General features: G+C 39.5%; 1 protein-coding gene across 2 annotated transcripts in view; it reads left to right on the top strand.

The window, feature by feature from the left end:
• The first annotated feature begins 8,455 nt into the window (after window positions 1-8,455).
• Window positions 8,456-25,966, top strand: part of DECR1 (2,4-dienoyl-CoA reductase 1) — a 79,501-nt gene continuing 61,990 nt past the window's right edge. The window contains exons 1-2 of one of the 2 annotated variants that reach the window (XM_068526005.1): window positions 8,456-8,535; window positions 25,120-25,322. In XM_068526005.1, the coding sequence (XP_068382106.1) occupies window positions 8,485-8,535; window positions 25,120-25,322 (254 nt within the window). In that variant the 5' untranslated portion in view covers window positions 8,456-8,484. Of the gene's footprint in view, window positions 8,536-16,944; window positions 16,965-25,119; window positions 25,323-25,966 lie in introns of those variants that run through there. The other variant, XM_068526006.1, reaches the window with a different exon arrangement.

A 25,966-nucleotide genomic window follows, 5' to 3' on the forward strand; every position in this document is an offset into this window, starting at 1 on the left:
ACAAGGACAGCTGTTTTTAATTCCTCAAAGGATTGAGTGGCCACTTAAATGATATCGAAGGGCTGACAAACTTTTTCAGCTATGTTGGATTGTTTTCCTTTCCCTCCTTTAGCTTAGGGGAGAAGGCCAAAGGAGAAAAAGAAATCCAATCAGGCCCTCAACATTAGCTATGGTTCTGTTAGACTGGTAGCTTCCCCTCTTGGTAATCCATTTACAAAAACATTTGAGGATTCTCCCTGGGTTTAAAAACTTCTTTAACTATGGCCCTCAGTTTGGCCTTTGATCTGAAGAGGCTCACCTAGAGCCTCAGGTGGTCCCATTCTTAAAGGTAACCATTCAATAGTCTCTTCATAGTGGAAAGGCAATTCAGAGGATTACTAGAATGAGTACTCAAATAAAGGGGGACAGAGGGGAACAGTAATTACATCAGTCTTGAAGTCTTTTGTTTTAGGTACCTTTTATATCAATCTTTCATTAGCCTTCTACAACAAATCCTTCAATAAGGCCACTTTGGAATTTTGAAACCTTTTGAGGCTTCTGCACACCAATTAAAATAAGTACAATGTTTTAAGATGAGAGGTCTCTAAAATTTTAACAGTTTAGAAGTCTTTCCAATTCAAAGAATCCAAGGAGCTAGCCCTACACATATTTTCTCCTGCTATTCTAATTTTAGAAAAGAGAAAAACTATTACCACTCTTGTTTCCAGTAGATCCTGCAGACAGAGATCCAGCAGACTGGTTGTCATGGTAAGAACTTACCTTCCACTGGCTTTCTTTAACTGTGCACACAAAGTTCAGTTTTGGTGTGCCTAAAGAACCCTATCTTGACCATTTCTGTGTGGGATTTCCTTTAATACCCAAATAAGTAAGTACTTGCAAGTATACATAAACCCAGCTGGTATCCCCCTGGGTGGCTATCTTCCCAGGAACTGTTTGGCCTTTGAGAAACAATTTTACATTAATAATTTGGTAATCTAATTCAGATATTAGATCTGATCTGAACAACTTTCTGAGGACAGTGTGGTAGATTGGATGTGTGCTTCTTCTGAGTCTAGCTTCCCAAGAAGTTGTCTTTGGGTTCGTTCAACTCTTTTACATGTCTCAGTTTCTCCCTCTGACAGTCTGAAACCACTGTGGGTGCTTGGAGCACTGGATGATCAGTCCTTATCTCGTGCATCTCTGGAAAAGCAGTATTTACTTAATGATTATAGTATGGTTCTCTGTGGGGACCTCACTGCACATCATGAGGATTGATCCTCAGATACTTCCACTACATTCCTAGTCACCAAAGAACACCTTGTGGCTGGAAGGAGCAAATGCCCCTTGTTCTTCAGAGCTGAATGATTCAATCTTTCACACCACTAACAAAAGTTTTGTTCTGAACATATATCAAATTTTTTTGTCAATTTAAGCCAAATTTAAAAAACCCAGCCACCTGTGTTTCCCTGAATCTCCTACCCAGATCACCCTAGGTTCCTGCCTAAGAAATGCACTGGTGCCCCTTAAGATTCCAAGTCTTAAGTAAAAACCACTCAAATAAAAATTTAGAATCATCACTTAAAAGCAATGAGATCCAGATATCAGGAGAACTCACCAGAACACCTGAGGAGTACTGAGAAGCTGGTGGGGCTCAATGGGCCTATGTTGGTACCAAGTGACAGTTTGGGATAGACTCCAGGTACCCTCTGGTGGGTATCTCTGATATCCTGCCAACCATACCATGCATATGTCAATGAAAAAATTAATCAATAGTTGATCTAAGAAAGAAAGGGAGAATTTTATTTGAGCCAACCTGAGGATTATAACCCAGGAGACAGTCTTTCAAATAGCTCCGAGGACTATTCTACCCATTAGAGATCAAAGCACAGTTATATAAGTTTTTGAGACAAAGGGTTATATGTCAAATTACTTATTGACCATTTACACAATCCAGATCTAAATGTACAAAACAAGTAGTGGGCCATCATAACCCCTTACAAGATTAAGAAGGAAGGTTATCTCCTGAGGAGTTATTGAGTAGCAGATCATCCTGACCCTTTACAAGATTGAGAAGGAATGTTGGGGATTCCCTGGTGGTCCAATGGTTAAGAACCCGTCTTCCAATGTAGGGGACGTGGGTTTGATCCCTGGTTGGGGAACTAGGATTCTACATGCCGTGGGGCAACTAAGCCCGCTTGCTCTAGAGCAGGGCTCCCCAACCCCCGGGCTGTGGACTGCTACCAGTCCATGGCCTATTAGGAAGCAGGCTGCACATCAGGAGATGAGCAGTGGGCAAGTGAGCAAAGCTTCATTGCTTCATGTGTCGCTCTGCATTGCTTGCATTACCGCCTGAACCATTCCCCCCATCACTCCCGTTACTGCCTGATCCATCCCCCCCAATCTGTGGAAAAATTGTCTTCTATGAAACCAGTCCCTGGTGCCAAAAAAGTTGGGGACCGCTGCTCTAGAGCCCATGCACCACAACTAGAGAGCCCATGTGCTGCAACTACTGAGCCCACGTGCCACAACTAGAGAGCCCACATGCTCTGGAGCCTGTGTGCTGTGGAGCCCACGCACCACAACTAGAGAGAAGCCTGTGTGTTGCAACGAAGAGTCTGCCAGCTGCAACTAAGACCCAATGCAGCTAAAAATAAACAAATAAATAAATACTTTAAAAAATATATATGGTTAAAAAAAAAAAAGATGGAATGTTATCTCCTAAGGAGGTCTGGTTAATACAGATACACAATACACATTAAAGGGGAGGGAGGAGGCTCATACGGGCAGATAAAAATTTTATGTTTAAATTTTTCTTGCCTTGCCATAAAATATTAATTTTATTTCACCAATAGCCAAGCAGATATAACCCATCCCATGCATGTTCTCAAGATAAACAATTACTGGTCTTCAAGTAAGGAGGACTTGATAGCACTGTTTGTCACATATTGTTCATCCTAAATTTACGTGGTAATTGGAGTGACCATCTGTGTTAACTAATTGGCTTTATCCAAAGGAAAATAAACTTCTCATATCTTTATGACAGGAGATAATTTTGCAAGTTGGAGCTGGAGGTCCTCCGAAGTTAGGATCCAACCTACCCACAGAAACTAGGAGATGGGGTACTCTCTTTTTTGATAATTACATTTCTAAGAAATGGCCCCCAGGTCTCTGAGAAAGACATCGCTGGATTGTAAAGCTATTAAGAAGTTTATTTAGCTTTATAAAAAAGATTTACATACATTTCAAAGAGAAAGAATTTACAATTATAAGTTTTCTAAAGGAAATGCTCTAAAAAAAGGGAGATAACGGAGTTTCCCCCCTTATTTTCAACAGGGAGAATTGTCTATTATTTTTAATTTGTATCCCCGTTACAGTACCAAACTAAGTGGGACTGATTACCCTCTTCAACCCTTCCCCTTGAGCAGAAGCTGTGAGGCATAATCTTGTACAAACAGAACTTGGTAACCTTATTTTGGACACTATATGTTAGGTTTTTGTAAAACTCTCTAACAAAAGTTTAAATAGCATTGAATGTAATTTCTAGACAATAATGCTTGAGCAGGAATATTGTAAGTTTTTTCCCTTTTTTTTTCCTCCCTTGGAGTAGTTTATCTTCTGGGTAATAATCTTGTTGAACTTGCTTAATAGTAGGAGACTGTGATTGCATGGGAAAAGAAAAAATCATTATATAGTGATGCCAGGGGTTTCCCCTTAATCCTGGGTTAACAATTGCCTTTGTCCATGTGCATGATAACAGTGAGTGTTTACTGGCTCTTTTCTATATGCCAGGCCCTATTCTAAGTGCTTTAAATATGTTATTTCATTTAAACCTGTATAGAACCTTACAAAGTAAACACTCTTCTTATCTGTACTTTACAGATAAGAAAATCAAACAGAGTTCATAACTTGCTACACATTAGGCATCTAGTGAGACCTGTAGCTTGGCTTGAACCTCAGCAGTCTGACTCCCATATTTACACCCTACTAGCAATGGCTGCGAGCTGGGCCCCAGAGCCAGACAGGTCTGGGCTCACATACTATCACTGTTAGCTGAGAAGTTTGCCTAATTGTTCTGTGCCTCAGTTTTTCAAATGGGGATAATAATAGTATAAACCTGTGAATGAAAAATGTTGCCTGCCATATAAGTAAACAAAGGATGTTACAGCCATAAAGCCATCACATTACAGCCATCCCTTACAGTGAGCCCTGAGGGAACTCAGGATGGAAACAGGCTGCCCGATGCCCAGCCCTCAGCTGCTGTAGCCACCCCTGACGGTGCACCCTGAGAGGACTCAGGATGGGAAAGAACAGGATACTGACCCTGGTTGGTTAGGGTGCATATCAAAGGAATGATTTCAGTGAGCCCAGACTCTTGTATATTCCCATACATAGAAAAGTGCTAAATTCCTTAACTTGAGATGTCTGGTTTTCTTTAATTAACAGCAATCTTTTGAAGTTACTACTACCTGGTCTTTGTTGCAAAACTCCTATATATCCTGGCTCCTCCCTTACCCCTTTGGAGCAGTCTCTCAGAGCTATCTGAGAGGCTGTGTCCTGGCTTAAGTCCTCAGTTTTGTCTGCCAAATAAAACATAATTCTCAACTTTTAGGTTTTGTGTTTTGTTTTGTTTTGTTTTTTTCAGTCGACAACCTCATGAAAGCTCATGAGGATTACTGATATGTGTGCACAGGATGCTGAAGAGTTTGATAAAGAGAAAAAAAGTTGAGAGATATTAGCTTTCATTAATAATATATCCTCAGTCATTGAAGTCAAACCCCATGGCTCCAGCCTAATTGAAATAACTCACTGCATTTGGAAAGGTCTCTTTCTTTCATGCCCCCAGTCTATTCCTTGGTAGTGACTGTCAATGCTACAAGTTCTCTATATTTATGGTACTGGCTTTAGAAATGGCAACAGTCTCAGTGCTTACAAATTCATGCAACAATTGTTTCTTGAGGGCTCACTATGCTACCAGTCATTTGCTAGATATGGGAGATAGAAAGATAGTATATGAAAAAGACACTCACCCCCACACCTCCCCTCTAATACACAAAAGAGAGATGCAACTGCAACTGTGACAAGAGCTACAAAAGGGAAATTCAGGGCTCTATGAAAATGTAGAACAAGGTGGATTTACCTGAAGCTAGTAAACTTCAGGTCCCCTCACTTGCACAATCCTTCCAAGGACACAGAACCTTTTTTTTTAGTAAAAGTTGCAAGATATCTTAACATTTGTGGTTAAAATAACTTTTCATTCCACTTCTCTTTGTCAAACCTCCTCTCCTGTTGGACGATGTTGGGGTGACCACCAGCAGTTGGGGGATTTGCTAAGAGGAAGTTGAATTGGGGATAGCTTAGACTTGGACTAAATGAGAAATATTTTGTGATTAGTTGTCTCTTCTGTATAGGCATAAGTAAATTTTAGTTGTATTGCTATAGGACTATCTTCCAGAAATATACTTTCTCTGTACCTTGTGACATCCATGTCTAGGCCAGAGGTGGTATTGAGATATAGATGTGTCCCATGGTGTCCAGTCCTGGAAGAATATGGGGATTGAAGGAGAAGCAAAGTTTGAAATGTTTGAAGTGTATGGAATAAGAAGTTAGTATCAATTGTGTAAAATTGTAAGCAGAGGATATGGTTTCATGGATGCATAGTCATAATGGAAGTTTTCCTTTGTCAGAAATATTCAGCAATACAGTATTTACTATTATGATACACCATACTTTTTGTGTGTGTGTGATGGGAATTGGACACAATAGAATTTATCAGAATTTCTGCCTATGCAGGATACAAATCTGCAGCAGTCCTATAAACAGCAAGTCTGTATATGCGTGTGGTCACATGATTTAGCACCCAAACTTTCTACTCCCTCTATAGAGAATGTGCTTACAAAATCTTTGATATATGAGGAGGTGATCAAAGAGAATGCAGCCAAAAAAATGTAGGGGAAAAGTGTAAATAGTGGTATGGTAATTAAGCATTTAAGTAATTAAACATATTACCTTACTTTTCTGGATTGTATGAAATGTGTGATATTACAGATTTTTTTGACATTTGTAATTTGTTATAATTTCTTCTTACATTCTAAATTAATATTCATTTTTGTACCTAATTTGGTATTCTTTTTTCTTAAAGAAGGCTCCCAAAAGTGTGTAAGTATCAGATATCACCAAACTTGGATGCAAGTCTAGCAGGGAGACCTAAACTAGTCCAGAAGTCAAGGTAACTTTCTGAGAAAATGACATTGAAGCTGACTCTTGATGTTGGGGGTCAGAGGCAGCCACACTAAGATGGTAGTGTATTTATGTGTGTGTATGTGGGATGGGGATGGGAGGGAGAAAGTGTGAGGAACTGGGGTGTAAACGCTAAGGCTGAACCATGAGGAAGGATGGCAGAAGTCATGGTGTGTTTTTAGGCCCTGCAATTTCAAGAAAAATTAAAAATTAAAAAAATTTAATATGATCATTTCTTTTGTGTCAAGACAGGTACAGTGTATATGAATTTTCAACCCCATATTCAGGAGTGAAAGTAATATCATTTTATTTTATTTAAGTCCCATTCTTAGTCCTCATCCATCCGTCCATGATTGTGGGAAATTCAACCTTAGTCATCCTTAGAGTCCTGTTCCTTTCCTTCACTCTCAAGATCATGAGAAGGTGGGCTTTCTCTGAGGCATGTGTGTTAGTCCGTTCATGCTGCTATAACAAAATACCATCGACTGGGTGGTTTATAAACAACAGAAATGTATTGCTCGCAGCTCTGGAGGCTGGAAGTCCAAGATCAGTGTGCCAACAGAGAGTCCCCTTCTGGTTTGCAGACTGCTGACTTCTCATTGTAATACCATCGCTTTGGGGGTCATGATTTCAACATATGAATTTTGGGGGAACACAGATATTCACTTCATAGCATGTGCTCTCCATCTTCTCCCAGAGTTTCCCTGTGGCATTGGTCTAACTGCCCACATTGTTAGTTAACTGGATAACTCACCCTGTATTGTCTGCCTCCCTTTCTTACTGGTATTCCAAAGTTCCCCTGTGAGTCACTTGTAGTGGATCCTCCTCTCAGGCTCTGTTTTAGAGGAACCCAAACTGAGACAATGAGTTAATACTGTAAGGGCACTGTCAATGCCCTCCAGCCAAAGACCACCAGGGACACATCTGCAGTTGAACCAGTTGGGTTTATTTATTTTTTGCATCAAGGTAGGACACACACCATGGGATATCATGGAGTGTCTCTGAAAAAGTGTGTCAGAAAGGACCTATTATAGTATTTGGACTTGGTTGGATGGTTTGGGAGATGGTCTAAGGAAGCAGGGATTGGATACTGTCAGAAAGCACAGGCAATTCTATGAAGGAGGATCTCAATAAATCTTACCTGTAGTGAGGGGAGACTAAAATGAAGTTAAAGTTGCAACTGGTAAAGAAATAGCCACTCATCTGGGCCAAGAGCTGGGTTGTCAGGTACTTGTGGGTGACAACCGGGAACTTGTTTTTGTCTGTGTTTAGACAAAATTGTGAAGTGGACTTGCTTTGTCTCACCTTCTGATCTCAGAGTAAACTTGTCTGAGGTTGGTATTCTGTGAGATGGTTTATGTCTAATAGATTAGCATGGTCTACCTGTGAATGCCAGGCCAGGTTCCCAAAGTCCAATCCTGGTCTGCTTTTTTAATTTCTCAGCACTTAGAAAATGCAAGGCACTTAGTAAACTCTCAATGTCACATACCAGTCACCAGTCTGAAGTTAGGGCTTCACAAGCATCCTCTTTTAATCTTAACAATAATCTTGAGTTAGGTATGAATTATATTCACATTTTAGAAGTGAGGAAGAAATGTGATCTGTGCTTATGCAGGATGTCAACAGGTACATTACATTAAGAGGAAGAATGATAAACCAGAGATCTGCCCTTAATTCTGAAGTGAATATTATTAATCCCTTAGAGAGAAAAAGCAAAAGCAGGAGGGTCAGAGACCCGCTGTCTCTCGGCGATAAGATAAAAGTCGATGTGTCCTTGGAAAAGTCAAAGCTGCCCGGAATCTGCAACTTTTATTAGATTTCAGCCACTTCCCCTTAGGAATATGGAGGCTGTCTTAAATATATTATTATTCTGATGATGTGTGGTTCAGCTTGGACTTAAACATGCACTTCAGGAATAAACATAAATTACTGAAAAGGCATTAGCAGTCCGGCAGTGTATACATGCCTTTTGTTTCTGCAGTCTTCAAACTTTTCTGGCACAGTAATTCGTCCACCAACACAAGGACATATAAACCGCCATTACCAGCCCTATAAAAAACAATCGGGACAACAAAGGGAAAGACAACAAGAAAAAGCGTGGGAGAGACCAAGCGAGGCAGCGCCCTGGGGTTCAGACCCGCGTGGAAGGGCGCGAGACGCCTCGGCCGCCAGGGCCCAACCGCTCCCGGCCCAGCCCTCATAGCTCTCGGATTTCTGGCCCGCCCCCTGCGCCGCCTGCATTTCCGGCCGGATGTTGGGCGGCTCTACATGGCGCTGCTAGGCCGTGTTCTCTTTGCTTGGGGCCGCGGTCCTCGGCGGGTAAGGCGGCGCTGGAAGGGCCGAGGGCCCTGCGCTTTCCCCGCAAACGCCCTGTCCGGGGGGCTAGCGGAGCAAAGCGCAGAGCGTGGACTCGCGTTACCAGGGCGCTGGGAGCGAGGACAGGGTATCTCGCGGAGAGAGGACAGAGGACTGGGGTTTCTGGGGAATCTCGCGAGGAGCGGGAACCCGGGGACTGGGATTAAGTGGGAAGGTCGCCTTGGGGTGCTGTCGAAGGAAATCCTGGTATATGTTTGTGTTTGGGGTGGGGATGGGGTTGGGGAGGGCACGCCGTGGTTCTCACTGGTTCCCATTTCTAGTAGTTTCAAAGTTGTGTGTAAGCAGAAAGACAGAAGGACACTGTACACACCGGCCTTTAGAGGAGTGGGAGAGGGACGGGGTGGGGAGTGGGGCCCGGAGGGAGCATTGGCCTTATCTGTAGTTTTTTTTTTAATGAAGGAATTCTTTCAAGTCTTAATTGTTCAGTTAAACATTAATACAAACATATTCACATAAAAAACTTCCCTTCCTAGAGATAATGCTGGGCGAGCTGCATCTCAGGCCGGCTTCCACCACTTTCACTCTCATAATTTTGTTTTGTTTTGTCAACATCTCTCCACTAGACCAATAATCAAAATAAAGTGTGCAAGAGAAGACAGCTGGAGGGGGGAAGAAAGAGAAAGGAAAATAAAAAAGTCATATCCAAGACAGCCTCTTCCCGCAACTAAATTAAAAAAAAAAATCTTAGTGCGCTAAACTAAACTAAACCAGGGTTCACAATTTCCTTAGCCAGGTAGAGAAATTAATCTGCCAACTGTGAAAAAACTGTTTTTCAGTTAGAATGGGCAGCCATGGTTTTCTTTTTTGAAAAACATGGACAAATTCCAAATGTGAACACAAGGAAATGGTATAATGAGTCTCTGAAATAAGAAAGAACTTCCTTTTAAAAAGTGAAATTTGTTCAAGGCTAGGGTTTTGTTGATACTGTTTTCTCTTATAAAGATTTAGGTTATAGGTTATTGTAAAAGAAAGCTACATTTTCAGACCCCTTCTTAAGGAACTCTCTCATCTGAATCCTACAATGGCTCTGTAAAGAAGAAGTCTTAAGAGAATTTTTTTTAAAACACAAATCATTAGGATTGTAGTAATAAGGTCACACAGACTGTATCCCATCTCTTCTGACACCATTAGACAATACAGCATGAGAGGGAGAAAATGAACTCATTTAAAAATTAACTGGAATCTGACAGTTGTGAAATTCCTTTGCTTAAGAAAAATGGAAGTTTTGAGGATGGGGGTTTGAAGGCAATAGAGGCCCTTATAGGTGGTGTTTCTCTCCTTCCTGGCACATGCAGGCTTGGGTATGAATTACTGGGAAAGGAAAAGTCTTCACATCTGTTAAGTGGGAGATTGTTCCAGGAAGCATAATGTTTCTGTGAGCAAATACAAGTTTTTTCAGTTAAAGCCCCTGATTTGAATATTTTAGTTACCAAGAAACTGAGAAATGTTTCATTTGTCATACATCCTATTTATGAAGTGCTGTATTGTGCTGTTAGCTAGTAGGGTTCAGTTCAGTGCAGCGTTTAATGAGAACTGTCTCTGTGCCTGCCCTGGGGATGCAAAAGTTAAAAAAAGGTATGAAACTTGCTCTCAGTTTTTTTTTTAAATAAATTTATTTATTTATTTATGGCTGCGTTGGGTCTTCGTTGCGGTGCGAGGGCTTCTCATTGCAGTGGCTTCTCTTGTTGCGGAGCACAGGCTCTAGGCGCATGGGCTTCAGTAATTGTGGCATATGGGCTCAGTAGTTGTGGCTCGTGGGCTCTGGAGCACAGGCTCAGTAGTTGTGGCGCACAGGCTTAGTTGCTCCATGGCACGTGGGATCTTCCCGGACCAGGGCTTAAACCCGTGTCCCCTGCCTTGGCAGGCGATTCTTAACCACTGCGCCACCAGGGAAGTCCCGCTTTCAGTTTTAATGAGGAAAACATTCACTCATTCAATAGTTTATCAAGAAATGCTAATTAAGTGCCTACAAAGTGTTGGGCGTTCTTTGGCGATCCTTACTTGAAAAGTATCTCTACCGTCCTTGAACTAATAGCCTCATGTGTATTTTTCAAGTTATGGATAATAACTCATGAATGGACCTTGAAATAATTTAGTGGAACAAAATGAGTTTAAGAAAAATAAAGTGGAATGGAGTAGAAAATAAAGTGGAATAGAGTAGAAAACCTAATGTAGTAAGGTTAAGTTTACTTTGTGAAACTTTTTTTTTAAATTTACTATTCTTCCTTTCATAAATTCATTCTTTGATATCTGTGGTGCACATTGCTATCTTTTTCCTTTTTTTTATCAAGAGTAATAACTACTATTTTTATAAAAATGATACCTGGCCAATATGAATTCAAGTAATATAGTTAAATTGAAACAAGCAAAGTATCACATGTTCCCAAACTGGCCACCCAGAAATAACTGGGGTTAACATTTGGCTAACATCATTCCAGGCATCTGTTTGTGCTGGTAAAAGGATGGGTAGATAGGCATAATTTTGCTTGGATGTATCACATTTATTTTTCCCACTGAACTTCATCAACATTGTTTCATTGTCTTCTGATGCTGATTAGTGTCAAGAAGTGTAAGGCCAGCTGGTTTTTTTTATCCTCTTGTTTGTGTTTTGAGTTTTCTTTCTTTCCTCTCTCCCTCCCTCCCTCTCTCCCCCCTTTCTTTCCTTTCCTTTCCTTTTCTTTCTTTTTTTTCTCTGTTTCATTTTTCTATCCAGAAAGCCTAAGAAATCTTTCTTTACTCATCTCAGAATTTCAGAAATAAGCTTCCTGGAGGCAAGGATTTTCATCTGATTTGTTCACTGCTGTATCTCCAGGTCTAGAGTAGTTCATAGCACAGAGTAAATATGGAATATCTGTCACACGACTGAATGCATGTACTGTGTTGTGTATAAGGCATATTTCTTACTAGATCCTCATTCAGAATATGTCTGAAAAATGATATTCTAGTGGGTCATCACCAGACATCAACAGACTGTGAAAATGCAGATGTTTATTAGAATGCATATATGAACAAAGCAGTGTGTGCCTAGAGGAGGCAGGGAAGGCTTCATGGAGGAGGTGGGCTCCTAGAGCTCACTTTTGAAGGAGTTGCAGTGTACAGGATCCCAAAGATAATCTAGATGTAAGAAATAACATGTATCAAGAAGTGAAGGAGCATGACCTATTTTTAAAAATTCAGGTGTTTTGGCATTGTGGACTTTGCAAAGTATTGGAGTCAGAGAGAAGTTCATGGAGATGAGACTGGACGGGTTTCTGGGGGACCAGGGCATGGTGGGCTTCACTTATTTATATGGCAAATTGAGCATTTACTATATGTTAGGCACTGTACTAGGGATATGAGCATGAGAAAAAGAGCTGATTCCTGCTCTCAGGAAGCTTAAGAATCTAGTAACATTATAGTATATTATGGTATGTGTTATGATGAGTGTTCTTGATCTTAGAGGGGGTACAAATAAATAGCATCCCTCTTCTCCCGTCTGAAAAACCAGAGTAAAGATGGAGGCCAAAGTATCACTTGTTACAGTTTGGTATTAGAGCCAATGCTAACTGGATTTCCTGAATTAGGCAGACTTATCATCTGAGGAGGAACATTTGCTTTCTGAGGGCAGCTAGCTCCCAAGAGGGAGAAGGTTTAAGAAGGACTTCTCATGCCCAATTATTCTCTCAAAATTTGATGGTCAGATAAACCATTTCCAGGGGGACAGGGTGACTAAGGGGGCAAAAAGAAGCCTGGAGTTAAACTAACTCAGCTCCCCTCCTGGAGGGAAATGAAACATCAGGATTAGGGAAGAAACATTTCCCATCCACAGTGGGAGAAGTGTACAGTTTTAAGGAGTATAGGGGCTTCCCTGGTGGCACAGTGGTTAAGAATCCACCTGCCAATGCAGGGAACACAGGTTCGAGCCCTGGTCCGGGAAGATCCCACATGCCACGGAGCAACTAAGCCCGTGCGCCAAAACTACTGAGCCTGTGCTCTAGAGCCTGTGAGCCACAACTACTGAAGCCCACTCACCTAGAGCCCGTGCTCTGCAACAAGAGAAGCCACCGCAACGAGAAGCCCGTGCACTGCACCAAAGAGTATATCCCACTTGCCGCAATTAGAGAAAGCCCGTGTGCAGCAATGAAGACCCAATGCAGCCAAAAATAAAATAAATAAAATAAATAAATTAAAAAAAATCACTTTAAGGAGTATAATTTTTGGGTTTTACATATAAGCTGGGACCTGAAGGATTAGTAGAAGTCAGTCAGGGGGAGGAGTAAGAGTAAGAAAGTTCTAGGCAGGAGAGTGGCCTATGTGAAGGCCCAGACTAGATTATAGGTAGCAAGTAAGGAGGCAGGTGGTGAGAGACAGGCTAGGGAGCAGGCTGTGAGCCACATTAAGGAGTGACAGCTTTGTCCTGAAGGCCTGGGAATAGGGGTGAGAATGGAGGCAACCTGGGTAATCTTCTCTCCAGATGAGAGGCCATGGTGGCTTCAACTTAGGGATGGCAGTACATGAGAGACTTGAAGTCTGGTGATATTTAAGAGATATATTGAGAGGTCTTGGTGATTGTTTGGTGGTAGGGGGTGAGGAAGGAAGATTGGGCCATGCTGAGGAGGTGAATGGCACCATCAGAATTGTGAGCAGGAAAGTAATATCATCAGGTGAGACTTGAGATGGGGATACTAGAATGCAAGTAAAAGTGATAAGGGTCTGAACTAAGGGTGGTTGTTGGAGCTATTTAGGACTAAAATGAACTGAACTTAGTGGTTTGGGTATGTGGTGTGAGATGAAGCCCAGATTTCTATTTTTGACCCCTGAGCTAAGGGAAATGCTACTCTCTGAGAGAGAACATTTATGAGAGGGAGCCAGAGGGAAGAGAGGGATAAGTGATATATCTTGAACATGTTAAAGGGCCTCTAGGACTTCCAAGCTGGTATACAGATAATTTGATTAAGTTATAGAGGTGGCGGTGAGAATAATTCTGTCGGGAATGTTAGGGAAGCCTCAGCCTTGAATGATGAATGTTGAGTGATGGTGGGGATCAATTTGTTGTTGTTGTTTATTTTTTTTTTTGGTGGGGATCAAATTGTATAAAGGTAGAGAGGTAGAAACAATTTGTGTTTGGGGAACCCTGCATATTTTGTTTTTTTGAGTGTAAATTTCAAGGGGGGAAAAGCAGAGGGAGATGAGGCTGGAGAGATGGACAAGAGTCAGGTCATAATGACTTGCTGTGCTGGGTGAAGCTAAGGAATCTGGACTTTATGCAGGGAGTCACTGAAGGATCTTAAGGGTAGAAGTACCATGAGCAGGTTTGCAGTACTCTGGAGTGCAGCATTGCAGATATGTTGGGGTAAAGGGAGACTGGAGGACAGAGACCACATAATGGATGATGTAGCATAGGCCCTTAGTATTTGTGAATGATGGAAGATAGGGACCTTTGAACTCAGGCAGTGGACGGAGAGTAAAGATACTGACTGGGGAGGTAAAATACATGGGACTTGGAGAGGGATGGAATATATTAGGTGAAGAGAGAGGATGTGAAGGAGTCACTGGAGGGACTCACATGGATGAATGGTAGCCTCAGAGCTCAAATATTAATGTGAAGAAATTTCAAAACAAACTCCCTTCCAAAACTATAAAGCTAACTTCGTAATGTTAAAAAAAATCTAGATCTCATATTATTCCCCACAGGTCATTAAAAAGCACATCAAAAAAGGAGGGGAATTCTAAAGTTAGCCAGGGTTTCCTAGAGCTCATATTAGAAGGCATTTCATTGGTGTTTGGCAACACGTAGTTTTTAAAGAAAATTCCAGGTAGAAAATAATCAGCAATCTTAGCTGTCCTATATTCTCTTCCTAAAATGATAACTTACTTTGAGATTAGAAATGCCTGCGTAAATATAAGTAAGTGAAGAGTAAGGGGACAGCTATACTTTGATCCCTTCCAGCATGGGGAAACTCCCACATTGCATTGCATTGCATCTAAAACAGTGATAGAACTGTAGGCTTTCACAGTTTGTGAAATGATGTTGCCGTTTACCTTTAGCCCTGATTTATTTTATTCTCTGTGCTTCAAAATTGTATTTCCAACTGCAGATTAGATATCTCCACCTGAATAGTCCACAGGCATCCCAGGTGAAGCATTTCTAATACAGAACTGGTTATCTTCAATTCTCCACCTTGAATCTTTTCGTGTCAGCCCAGTCATTTCAGTAATAGCATCACTCCACATGCAGCTATTTAAACTAGAAAACTCTGTCATCTTCAGCTCTTCCCTTCTTGCTCACCATTTCCAGTTGGTTGGCTTCTGAGTTCAGGCTAATCAACATGTTAAATATGTGTGGTAAATGTTGTCTTGATTTCTGCTGTCCTCATTATTTCTCAATTAGACTAATGCCTTTTGTCTGACTCATATCTATTTCCTTCTAGCTCACAGTTAAATCTTATTCTTTCCAAAACACAAAGGCAATGCAAAAAGTAGCAGAGATATTGAGGTGAAGGTGAGAGAAGTGGAAAAGGCTCTGCCCGCCAAATGGCCTTGATCAAATGGAGAGACCTCTTTGTCTGCTTTTAGTGAAATAGGTCAGTGTGTGCTGAGGTTGGACTTTGAGGCAAGAAGAAATAATTGGATCAGGCAATATTAGGTACAATAGTAATTCACTATATCCTCATTTTCTGGGACCTTCCCATCTGCAAGTAATTTTATTTGCTAACTTCTTACCCCTTCTATGATGGCATCCAGTCTAAATCATCATCTCTTGCCTGACCTGGTATAAAAACATTATACTTACTCTCCCTGCTTCCAATCTTGCCTCCTACATTCCATTCTCAACTTAGTAGCCAGAACAATTCTCTAAAAACTTAAGGCAGCTCATGTCAATCCGCTGCTCAAAACTTTGGAGAGTTTCCCACTTGACTTGAGTATAATTGTAAGTCCACGTAGTGATTGACTCAGCCTGTGTGATCCAGTCCCCTTTACCTCATTGACCTCACCTCCTGTCCCTCTTTCTCTTCCCTCCTTCTACTTCAGCCACACTGGCCCTCTGACTCTTCTTAATGTGCTAGGCATGCTTCCTTCTCAGGGCCTTTGCTTTTAGTTTTCCGTCTGCCTGAAAGGACCATGCAACTCATCCCCTCACTCCCTTTAGGTCTTTGCTCAGATGTCACCTCGGTGAGACCTTTGCTGACCACTCTATTTAAAATAGCAACACTCTACCCATATTCTATGCCTTATCTTATCAGCAACATATTAGCTTTTAATATACTCTATATTTCACTTAATTTATCTTCCCTCCCCCCCAAAGATAATCTCTCTGAGGGTAGAATATTGTATCTTTTTTGCTCACTGCTGTATTGCCATTGCCTAGAACAGTGTCTGGGGCATAGCAAATGCTCAGTAAAAACATGCTAAAGATAAATAAAATGAGTTAACACTATAATCATAATATCATGTTTATCTCTAATACTTCTTCATACAAGCAAATTCCCAAATCAGAACAAACCCTTTTCAAGGGTTTGTTATGCTATGTTGTAACCTGTTACATTGTAGACACTTATTAGGAATTTTTATTTCAAATGTGATTATTTTTACCTTTATAACCTTTCCTCTATGAGGTTGAGAAAATGCTTTAAAATAATAAGAAAAGAAAGTTTATATGCAAATATCTTGCTTAATTTATCTTTCATAAAGTACCAGGTAAAATTCCCTATACAAATCAATACTAAATAAATAAAAATTCATTTTAGCGCTTTTGGGAAATTAGAACACATTTTTTCATTATTACTAGGTAATGATAAACTCACCAGCCTACTTGTGCAAATTTCCTGATTCATCATCTTAATGTAATAGTTCTGGAGTTGGTGGCAGCCTTAATAAGTAAAACTGCCATTTATGCAGAGAAAGATTATTTTAAGTTGCTTAGATTATCATGCTTTGGCAAAAGGATACCAAAAAATGCTTTGTCAACATGAAGGTAAATGAAATATAATGACCGGCATGGAGGATTACCAGATTTGCAAATTTATCTTTAACAATTATTTTATACATGTTTTCAAATTTTATCTTTCACTAACTTTTTCCCCTGGTTAAAAAATCAAATCATATTTATTGAATAGGTTTTGAAATTACTAAGAACCAATCAAACTAACAAAAAGAACAAATAATCTTCCATTATCCCATCACCTAGACATACATAATAACTGTGAAAGGTAATGAATGGACTCTGAAGTCAGACACATCTTCGATTTGAGTCTTTACTACTTATTATTATTTGTCTTTAAAAATTAGTTACTTGACTTTTCTGTGCTTCAGTTTTCTCATCTATAAAATGGGAGTAACAATAGAATTTACCTTACAGGGTTGTTGAAAGTCCTTTGTAGACCTGGCACATGGTAAATATTGAATCTACTACTAACTGTTGTTATTTTCTTCTAGTCTTTTTTCTTAGTATATATTTTTATTTATAGTTAAGAACATCCTGTATATTTCTTTTTTTACTTAGCATCATATTTTTTTGGGGGGGGGCGGGGAGGTGGATGGTTTTATTATGCAGATTGCCTCTTCTTCCTCTTCGGGGGGATGGAGAGGTCCCATTTGAGAGATTACCCCATTGATTCTGAGCAGAAAATTCCAAACTGATTAAGATTACATTTCTGAGGAAGGTTGAAACTGCAGTTAGGTTAGGTATTTTTTTTTTTTTTTTTTTTACAAGAGATAAATAGACTGACACCAAGCATTGTACATGGATGACCACAACAAAAGCAACAATGATTGCAATTACCAAACATGAAACACACTCATACTATGTCATAATATTGACATTCAGTCCAGTAATCCTCCACTGTAACAGCTCCTTTACTTTGCAGTGAAAATTGATTTGTATATTCTTTGCCTCTGAGTCCTTGTGGGATTTTTTTTTTTTTAATTCAGACAGAAAGTCACAAAAATTATACTCATCCTCATCAGTTCACTCAGTCCCATGTAATTAATTTTTTTTTTCATCTTGATCTTTTGTTAGCACTTTTATGAGTTCATCAGTTTTTCATTAGAGTTCTGAAAATGCTTATTCATTCAGTTCAGCAGTACAGTCAGTTACCAGAAACCTGTACTTGTCAGAGTCTTTTCCATGAATTTCCTGAAGATGAAACCCTTTTATAGGAACATATTTACAAAAGCATCAGAGTACACCCAGAACTATCTGTAAATGACAAGACTTAAAAATGACCATGGTTAAAGATTTGATGAAAGTTCATAATAATGCAGTTGACAAGAAAATTAGTTATTTCTGAGATATACCTTTTAAAGTAATAACTAGGATTATGACTTATAACATTATACCAGAACATATAAGATTTTTAGAAATTTCATGTAATGTCTGAAACATTTATATTAACATATTTCCATACAAATAACCCAATGAAAGTTTAGTATTAGTTGTTTTGTTTGTTTGTTTGTTTTATACTGCAGGTTCTTATTAGTCATCAGTTTTATACACATCAGTGTATACATGTCAATCCCAATTGCCCAATTCAGCACACCACCATCCCCACCCCACCGCAGTTTTCCCCCCTTGGTGTCCATATGTCTGTTCTCTACATCTGTGTCTCAACTTCTGCCCTGCAAACTGGCTCATCTGTACCATTTTTCTAGGTTCCACATACATGCGTTAATATACAATATTTGTTTTTCTCTTTCTGACTTACTTCACTCTGTATGACAGTCTCTAGATCCATCCACGTCTCAACAAATGACTCAATTTCGTTCCTTTTTATGGCAGAGTAATCTTCCATTGTATATATGTACCACAACTTCTTTATCCATTCGTCTGTTGATGGGCATTTAGATTGCTTCCATGACCTGGCTATTGTAAATAGTGCTGCAATGAACATTGGGGTGCATGTGTCTTTTTGAATTATGGTTTTTTCTGGGTATATGCCCAATAGTGGGATTGCTGGGTCATATGGTAATTCTATTTTTAGTTTTTTAAGGAACCTCCATATTGTTCTCCATAGTGGCTGTATCAATTTACATTCCCACCAACAGTGCAAGAGTGTTCCCTTTTCTCCACACCCTCTCCAGCATTTGTTGTTTGTAGATTTTCTGATGATGCCCATTCTAACTGGTGTGAGGTGATACCTCATTGTAGTTTTGATTTGCATTTCTCAAATGATTAGTGATGTTGAGCATCATTTCATGTGATTCGTGGCCATCTGTATGTCTTCTTTGGAGAAATGTCTATTTAGGTCTTCTGCCCATTTTTGGATTGGGGTGTTTGTTTCTTTAATATTGAGCTGAATGAGCTGTTTATATATTTTGGAGATTAATCCTTTGTCGATTCATTTGCAAATATTTTCTCCCATTCTGAGGGTTGTCTTTTCGTCTTGTTTATGGTTTCCTTTGCTGTGCAAAAGCTTTTAAGTTTCATTAGGTCCCATTTGTTTATTTTTGTTTTTATTTCCATTACTCTAGGAGGTGGATCAAAAAAGATCTTGCTGTGATTTATGTCAAAGAGTGTTCTTCCTATGTTTTCCTCTAAGAGTTTTATAGTGTCCAGTCTTACATTTAGGTCTTTAATCCATTTTGAGTTTATTTTTGTGTATGGTGTTAGGGAGTATTCTAATTTCATTCTTTTACATGTAGCTGTCCAGATTTCCCAGCACCACTTATTGAAGAGACTGTCTTTTCTCCATTGTATATCTTTGCCTCCTTTGTCATAGATTAGTTGACCATAGGTGCGTGGGTTTATCTCTGGGCTTTCTATCTTGTTCCATTGATCTATGTTTCTGTTTTTGTGCCAGTACCATATTGTCTTGATTACTGTAGCTTTGTTGTACAGTCTGAAGTCAGGGAGGCTGATTCCTCCAGCTCCGTTTTTTTCCCTCAAGACTGCTTTGGCTATTCGGGGTCTTTTGTGTCTCCATACAAATTTTAAGATGATTTGTTCTAGCTCCGTAAAAAATGCCATTGGTAATTTGATAGGGATTGCATTGAATCTGTAGATTGCTTTGGGTAGTATAGTCATTTTCACAATGTTGATTCTTCCAATCCAAGAACATGGTATATCTCTCCATCTGTTGGTATCATCTTTAATTTCTTTCATCAGTGTCTTATAGTTTTCTGCATACAGGTCTTTTGTCTCCCTAGGTAGTTTTATTCCTAGGTGTTTAATTCTTTTTGTTGCAATGGTAAATGGGAGTGCTTCCTTAACTTCTCTTTCAGATTTTTCATCATTAGTGTGTAGGAATGCTAGAGATTTCTGTGCATTAATTTTGTATCCTGCTACTCTACTGAATTCATTGATTCACTGTAGTAGTTTTCTGGTGGCATCTTTAGAATTCTCTATGTATAGTATCATGTCATCTGCAAACAGTGAGAGTTTTACTTCTTTTCCATTGTATTCCTTTTTTTTCTTTTTCTTCTCTGATTGCTGTGGCTAAGACTTCCAAAACTATGTGGAATAATAGTGGTGAGAGTGGACATCCTTATCTTGTTCCTGATCTTAGAGGAAATGCTTTCAGTTTTTCACCATTGAGAATGATGTTTGCTGTGGGTTTGTCATATATGGCCTTTATTATGTTGAGGTAGGTTCCCTCTCTTCCCCCTTTCTGGAGAGTTTTTATCATAAATGGGTGTTGAATTTTGTCAAAAGCTTTTTCTGCATCTATTGAGATGATCATATGGTTTTTATTCTTCAATTTGTTAATATGGTGTATCACATTGATTGATTTGCATATATTGAAGAATCCTTGCATCCCTGGGATAAATCCCACTTGATCGTGGTGTATGATCCTTTTAAGTGTTGTTGGATTCTGTTTGCTAGTATTTTGTTGAGGATTTTGCATCTATATTCATCAGTGATATTGGTCTGTAATTTTCTTTTTTTGTAGTGTCTTTGTCTGGTTTTGGTATCAGGGTGATGGTGGCCTCATAGAATGAGTTTGGGAGTGTTCCTTCCTCTGCAATTTTTTGGAAGAGTTTGAGAAGGATAGTTGTTAGCTCTTCTCTAAATGTTTGATAGAATTCACCTGTGAAGCCATCTGGTCCTGGACTTTTCTTTGTTGGAAGATTTTTAATCACAGTTTCAATTTCATTCCTTGTGATTGGTCTGTTCATTTTTCTGCTTCTTCCTGGTTCAGACTTGGAAGGTTATACCTTTCTAAGAATTTGTCCATTTCTTCCAGGTTGTCCATTTTATTGGCATAAAGTTGCTTGTAGTAGTCTCTTAGGATGCTTTGTATTTCTGTGGTGTCTGTTGTAACTTCTCCTTTTCCATTTCTGATTTTATTGATTTGAGTCCTATCCCTCTTTTTCTTGATGAGTCTGGCTAATGGCTTATCAATTTTGTTTATCTTCTCAAAGAACCAGCTTTTAGTTTTTTTGCTCTTTGCTATTGTTTTCTTTGTTTCTATTTCATTTATTTCCCCTCTGATCTTTATGATTTCTTTCCTTCTGGTAACTTTGGGTTTTGTTTGTTCTTCTTTCTCTAGTTTCTTTAGGTGTAAGGTTAGGTTGTTTACTTGAGATTTTTCTTGTTTCTTTAGGTAGGCTTGTATAGCTATAAACTTCCCTCTTAGAATTGCTTTTGCTGCATCCCATAGATTTTGGGTCGTCGTGTTTTCATTGTCATTTGTCTCTAGGTATTTTTTGATTTCCTCTTTGATTTCTTCAGTGATCTCTTGGTTATTTAGTAACATATTGTTTAGCCTCCATGTGTTTGTGTTTTTTACGTTTTTTTCCCTGCAAGTCATTTCTAATCTCATAGCGTTGTGGTCAGAAAAGATGCTTGATATGATTTCAATTTTCTTAAATTTACTGAGGCTTGATTTGTGCCCCAAGAAGTGATCTATCCTGGAGAATGTTCCGTGCGCACTTGAGAATAACGTGTAATCTGCTGTTTTTGGATGGAATGTCCTATAAATAGCAATTAAATCTATCTGGTCTATTGTGTCATTTAAAGCTTCTGTTTCCTTATTTATTTTCATTTTGGATGATCTGTCCATTGGTGTAAGTGAGGTGTTAAAGTCCCCCACTATTATTGTGTTACTGTCAATTTCCTCTTTTATAGCTGTTAGCAGTTGCCTTATGTATTGAGGTGCTCCTATGTTGGGTGCCTATATATTTATAATTGTTATATCTTCTTCTTGGATTGATCCCTTGATCATTATGTAGTGTCCTTCCTTGTCTCTTGTAACATTCTTTATTTTAAAGTCTATTTTATCTGATATGAGTATTGCTACTCAAGCTTTCTTTTGATTTCCATTTGCATGGAATATCTTTTTCCATCCCCTCACTTTCAGTCTGTATGTGTCCCTAGGTCTAAAGTGGGTCTCTTGTAGACAGCATATATATGGGTCTTGTTTTTGTATCCATTCAGCAAGCCTGTGTCTTTTGGCTGGAGCATTTAATCCATTCACGTTTAAGGTAATTATTGATATGTATGTTTCTATGACCATTTTCTTAATTGTTTTGGGTTTGTTTTTGTAGGTCCTTTTCTTCTCTTGTGTTTCCCACTTAGAGAAGTTCCTTTAGCATTTGTTGTAGAGCTGGTTTGGTGGTGCTGAATTCTCTTAGCTTTTGCTTGTCTGTAAAGCTTTTGATTTCTCCATCAAATCTAAATGAGATCCTTGCCGGGTAGAGTAATCTTGGTTGTAGGTTCTTCCCTTTCATCACTTTAAGTATATCATGCCACTCCCTTCTGGCTTGTAGAGTTTCTGCTGAGAAATCAGCTGTTAACCTTATGGGAGTTCCCTTGTATGGTATTTGTTTTTTTTCCCTTGCTGCTTTCAATAATTTTTCTTTGTCTTTAATTTTTGCCACTTTGATTACTGTGTGGCTCCTTGTGCTTCTCCTTGGGTTTATCCTGTATGGGACTCTCTGCGCTTCCTGGACTTGGGTGGCTATTTCCTTTCCCTTGTTAGTGAAGTTTTCGACTGTAATTTCTTCAAATATTTTCTCTGGTCCTTTCTCTCTCTCTTCTCCTTCTGGGACCCCTATAATGCGAATGTTGTTGCATTTAATGTTGTCCCAGAGGTCTCTTGGGCTGTATTCATGTCTTTTCTTTCTTTTTTCTTTATTCTGTTCCGCAGCAGTGAATTCAACCATTCTGTCTTCCAGGTCACTTATCCATTCTTCTGCCTCAGTTATTCTACTATTGATTCCTTCTAGTGTAGTTTTCATTTCAGTTATTGTATTGGTCATCTCTGTTTGTTTGTTCTTTAATTCTTCTAGGTCATTGTTAATCATTTCTTGCATCTTCTCGATCTTTGCCTCTATTCTTATTCCGAGGTCCTGGATCATCTTCACTATCATTATTTTGAATTCTTTTCCTGGAAGGTTGCCTATCTCCACTTCATTTAGTTGTTTTTCTGGGGTTTTTTCTTGTTCCTTCATCTGGTGTATAGTCCCCTGCCTTTTCATCTTGTCTGTCTTTCTGTAAATGTGGTTGTTGTTCCACAGGCTGCAGGATTGTAGTTTTTCTTGCTTCTGCTGTCTGCCCTCTGGTGGTTGAGGCTATCTAAGAGGCTTGATGGGAGGCTCTGGTGGTGGGTAGAGCTGACTGTTGCTGTGGCGGTCAGAGCTCAGTAAAACTTTAATCCACTTGACTGTTGATGGGTGGGGCTGGGTTCCCTCCCTGTTGGTTGTTTTGCCTGAGGCAACCCAACACAGGAGCCTACCCGGGCTCTTTGGTGGGGCTAATGGCAGACTCTGGGAGGGCTCACGCCAAGGAGTACTTCCCAGAACCTCCGCTGCCAGTGTCCTTGTCCCCACGGTGAAACAGAGCCAGCCCCCGCCTCTGCAGGAGACCCCCCAACACCAGCAGGTATGTCTGGTTCAGTCTCCCCCAGGGTCACTGCTCCTTCCCCTGGGTCCCGATGCACACACTATTTTGTGTGCACCCTCCAAGAGTGGGGTCTCTGTTTCCCCCAGTCCTGTCGAAGTCCTGCAATCAATTCCCACTAGGCTTCAGAGTCTGATTCTCTATGAATTCCTCCTCCCATTGCCGGACCCTCAGGTTGGGAAGCCTGACGTGGGGCTCAGAACCTTCACTCCAGTGGGTGGACTTCTGTGGTATAAGTGCTCACCAGTCTGTGAGTCACCCACCCAGCAGTTATGGGATTTGATTTTACTCTGATTGCGCCCGTCCTACTGTCTCACTTTGGCTTCTCCTCTGTCCTTGGATGTGGGGTATCCTCCTTGGTGAAGTCCAGTGTCTTCCTGTCGATGATTGTCCAGCAGCCAGTTGTGATTCTGGTGCTCTCACAAGAGGGAGTGAGAGCACGTCCTTCTACTCCGCCATTTTGGTTAATCCTTAGGTTCTTAGCATCATATTATAAGCATTTTGTTGTTCAATTTCTAGTTGATGAATAGCCTTATCCTAAATCAGTGACTACATTTCTATTTCCTTAGGGTAAATTTTAGATATCTCAGAACAACTAATGGCAGCCCATTTAACTTATAAGAGTGCTCTAGCAGGAAATTATCGATTCTGGAGTTTTAATCTTATAACCATAACCTGATGGGGAATATCAGATACCTGACTGATGTGATCATTAAACTCAGTAGGAGCTCAGTGAGTAGAGAGAGGCAGTATACAAGGTCATCATAATCTTGGTTTTGCAAGTTGGGCAACATGCTTAACGTCTCTGGGCCCCTGCTGAACAATGGGGTAAAAATAATACCTATCTCATGGAGTCTTGAAGATTAGTTTCTAATCCTGATAAATGGTAAACCTTAATGAATATTAGCTCTTTATTGTTTGTTATTATGGTTAACACTTAAAAGTTTGTTTTCATAATTAAAAGTGAGAGAATAGCAGTGATTTTGACAAGTAATATGAGAGTAAGCTGTAAAATATAAGAGGGCACTATAAATATTTTTCAGTTGAAAATGGTTTGATTTTTTTCCCCCCATTTTAAATATAACAAATATTTTTATCTGTTCTAAATTTGTTATCCAGAAGACAACATGGGAAGAGGCATTTGGTTTAATAAATCTTATAAAGGACTTTTTATAATTTCCTTCAGTGATTCCAAGATGGAATGTGATTTTTATCCAAATTATTCTTGTTAAAAGACAAAAATGCTTTATGTAAGTTTTTTTGAAGTTAAATTTAAGCTAAACACGTAAACTAATAATGCTAGCATTTATAGAGTGCTTTCTGTGTGCTACACAATTTTCTAGGTTTATTATTCATATTAACTCATGAAATCCTTATAATGTCCTATGAGGAAGGTTCTATTATTATCTCCAATTATAGAAGAAACTGAGGCAAAAAGAGATTAAGTAACTTGCTGAAGGTTACATGCTAGGGAGAAAATTCTGCCCTGTGTAGTCTAGCTCCAAAGCCCATGCTTTTAACCACTCTACTATGTTACTTAACATTCCAACAGGAAAAGAATAAAAATTGATTAAATACAGTACCAATATGTTTACAGTGAGTTTGTGTTGATCCAAGAGTTTGATTAATATTAAAGAGTATGTTTTAAAAAATTCATATCTTTTGTGGGAATACAAGTATGCAAATTTCAATTCATTTTTTTCTTTTAGTTTTTTAGGTATGGAACAAAAATATTATATCAAAACAATGAAGATTTTCAGTCTAACTTCTTTCCACCCTTTCAAAAAGTGATGCTACCACCAAATAGTTTTCAAGGAAAAGTAGCATTCATTACTGGGGGAGGTACTGGCCTTGGTAAAGGAATGACAACTCATCTGTCCATTCTGGGTGCACAGTGTGTGATAGCCAGCCGGTAAGTCAGTCTCAGCAAGTTGCCTCGCAAGAGTCTATTGATGAATAATTCTGTGCCACAATATTGAAAACACTATTTGCCAGAGCTGTTTGATTTGCGTCGTAATCGTCTATGAAATATCCTTTAGATTATTTAACTAAATCTCCTTGGAAAAAGTCAGTTATAATTTGTGATGATAGGGCTTCCCTTGTGGCACAGTGGTTAAGAATCCGCCTGCTAATGCAGGGGACACGGGTTCGAACCCTGGTCTGGGAAGGTCCCACATGCCGCAGAGCAACTAAGCCCGAGTGCCACACTACTGAGCCTCTGCGCTAGAGCCCGCGAGCCACAACTACTGAAGCCTGCATGCCACAACTACTGAAGCCCGCGCACCTAGAGCCCATGCTCTGCAACCAGAGAAGCCGCAGCAATGAGAAGCCCGTGCACCACAATGAAGAGTAGCCCCGGCTCGCTGCAACTGGAGAAAGTCCGTGCACAGCAATGAAGACCCAATGCAGCCAAAATAAATAAATAAATTAATTAATTAAAAAAAATAATTTGTGATGATAGAAATAATTGATTATGGAACTGATGATATATATATTTCACAAATTCAGTGGTTGAATTTTTTCTGTATATGAAGTTAAAAAGTTCTATATTGAGGC

This window comes from Eschrichtius robustus, chromosome 17, assembly GCF_028021215.1.
Source record: "Eschrichtius robustus isolate mEscRob2 chromosome 17, mEscRob2.pri, whole genome shotgun sequence".
Classification (NCBI taxonomy): Eukaryota; Metazoa; Chordata; class Mammalia; order Artiodactyla; family Eschrichtiidae; genus Eschrichtius; species Eschrichtius robustus.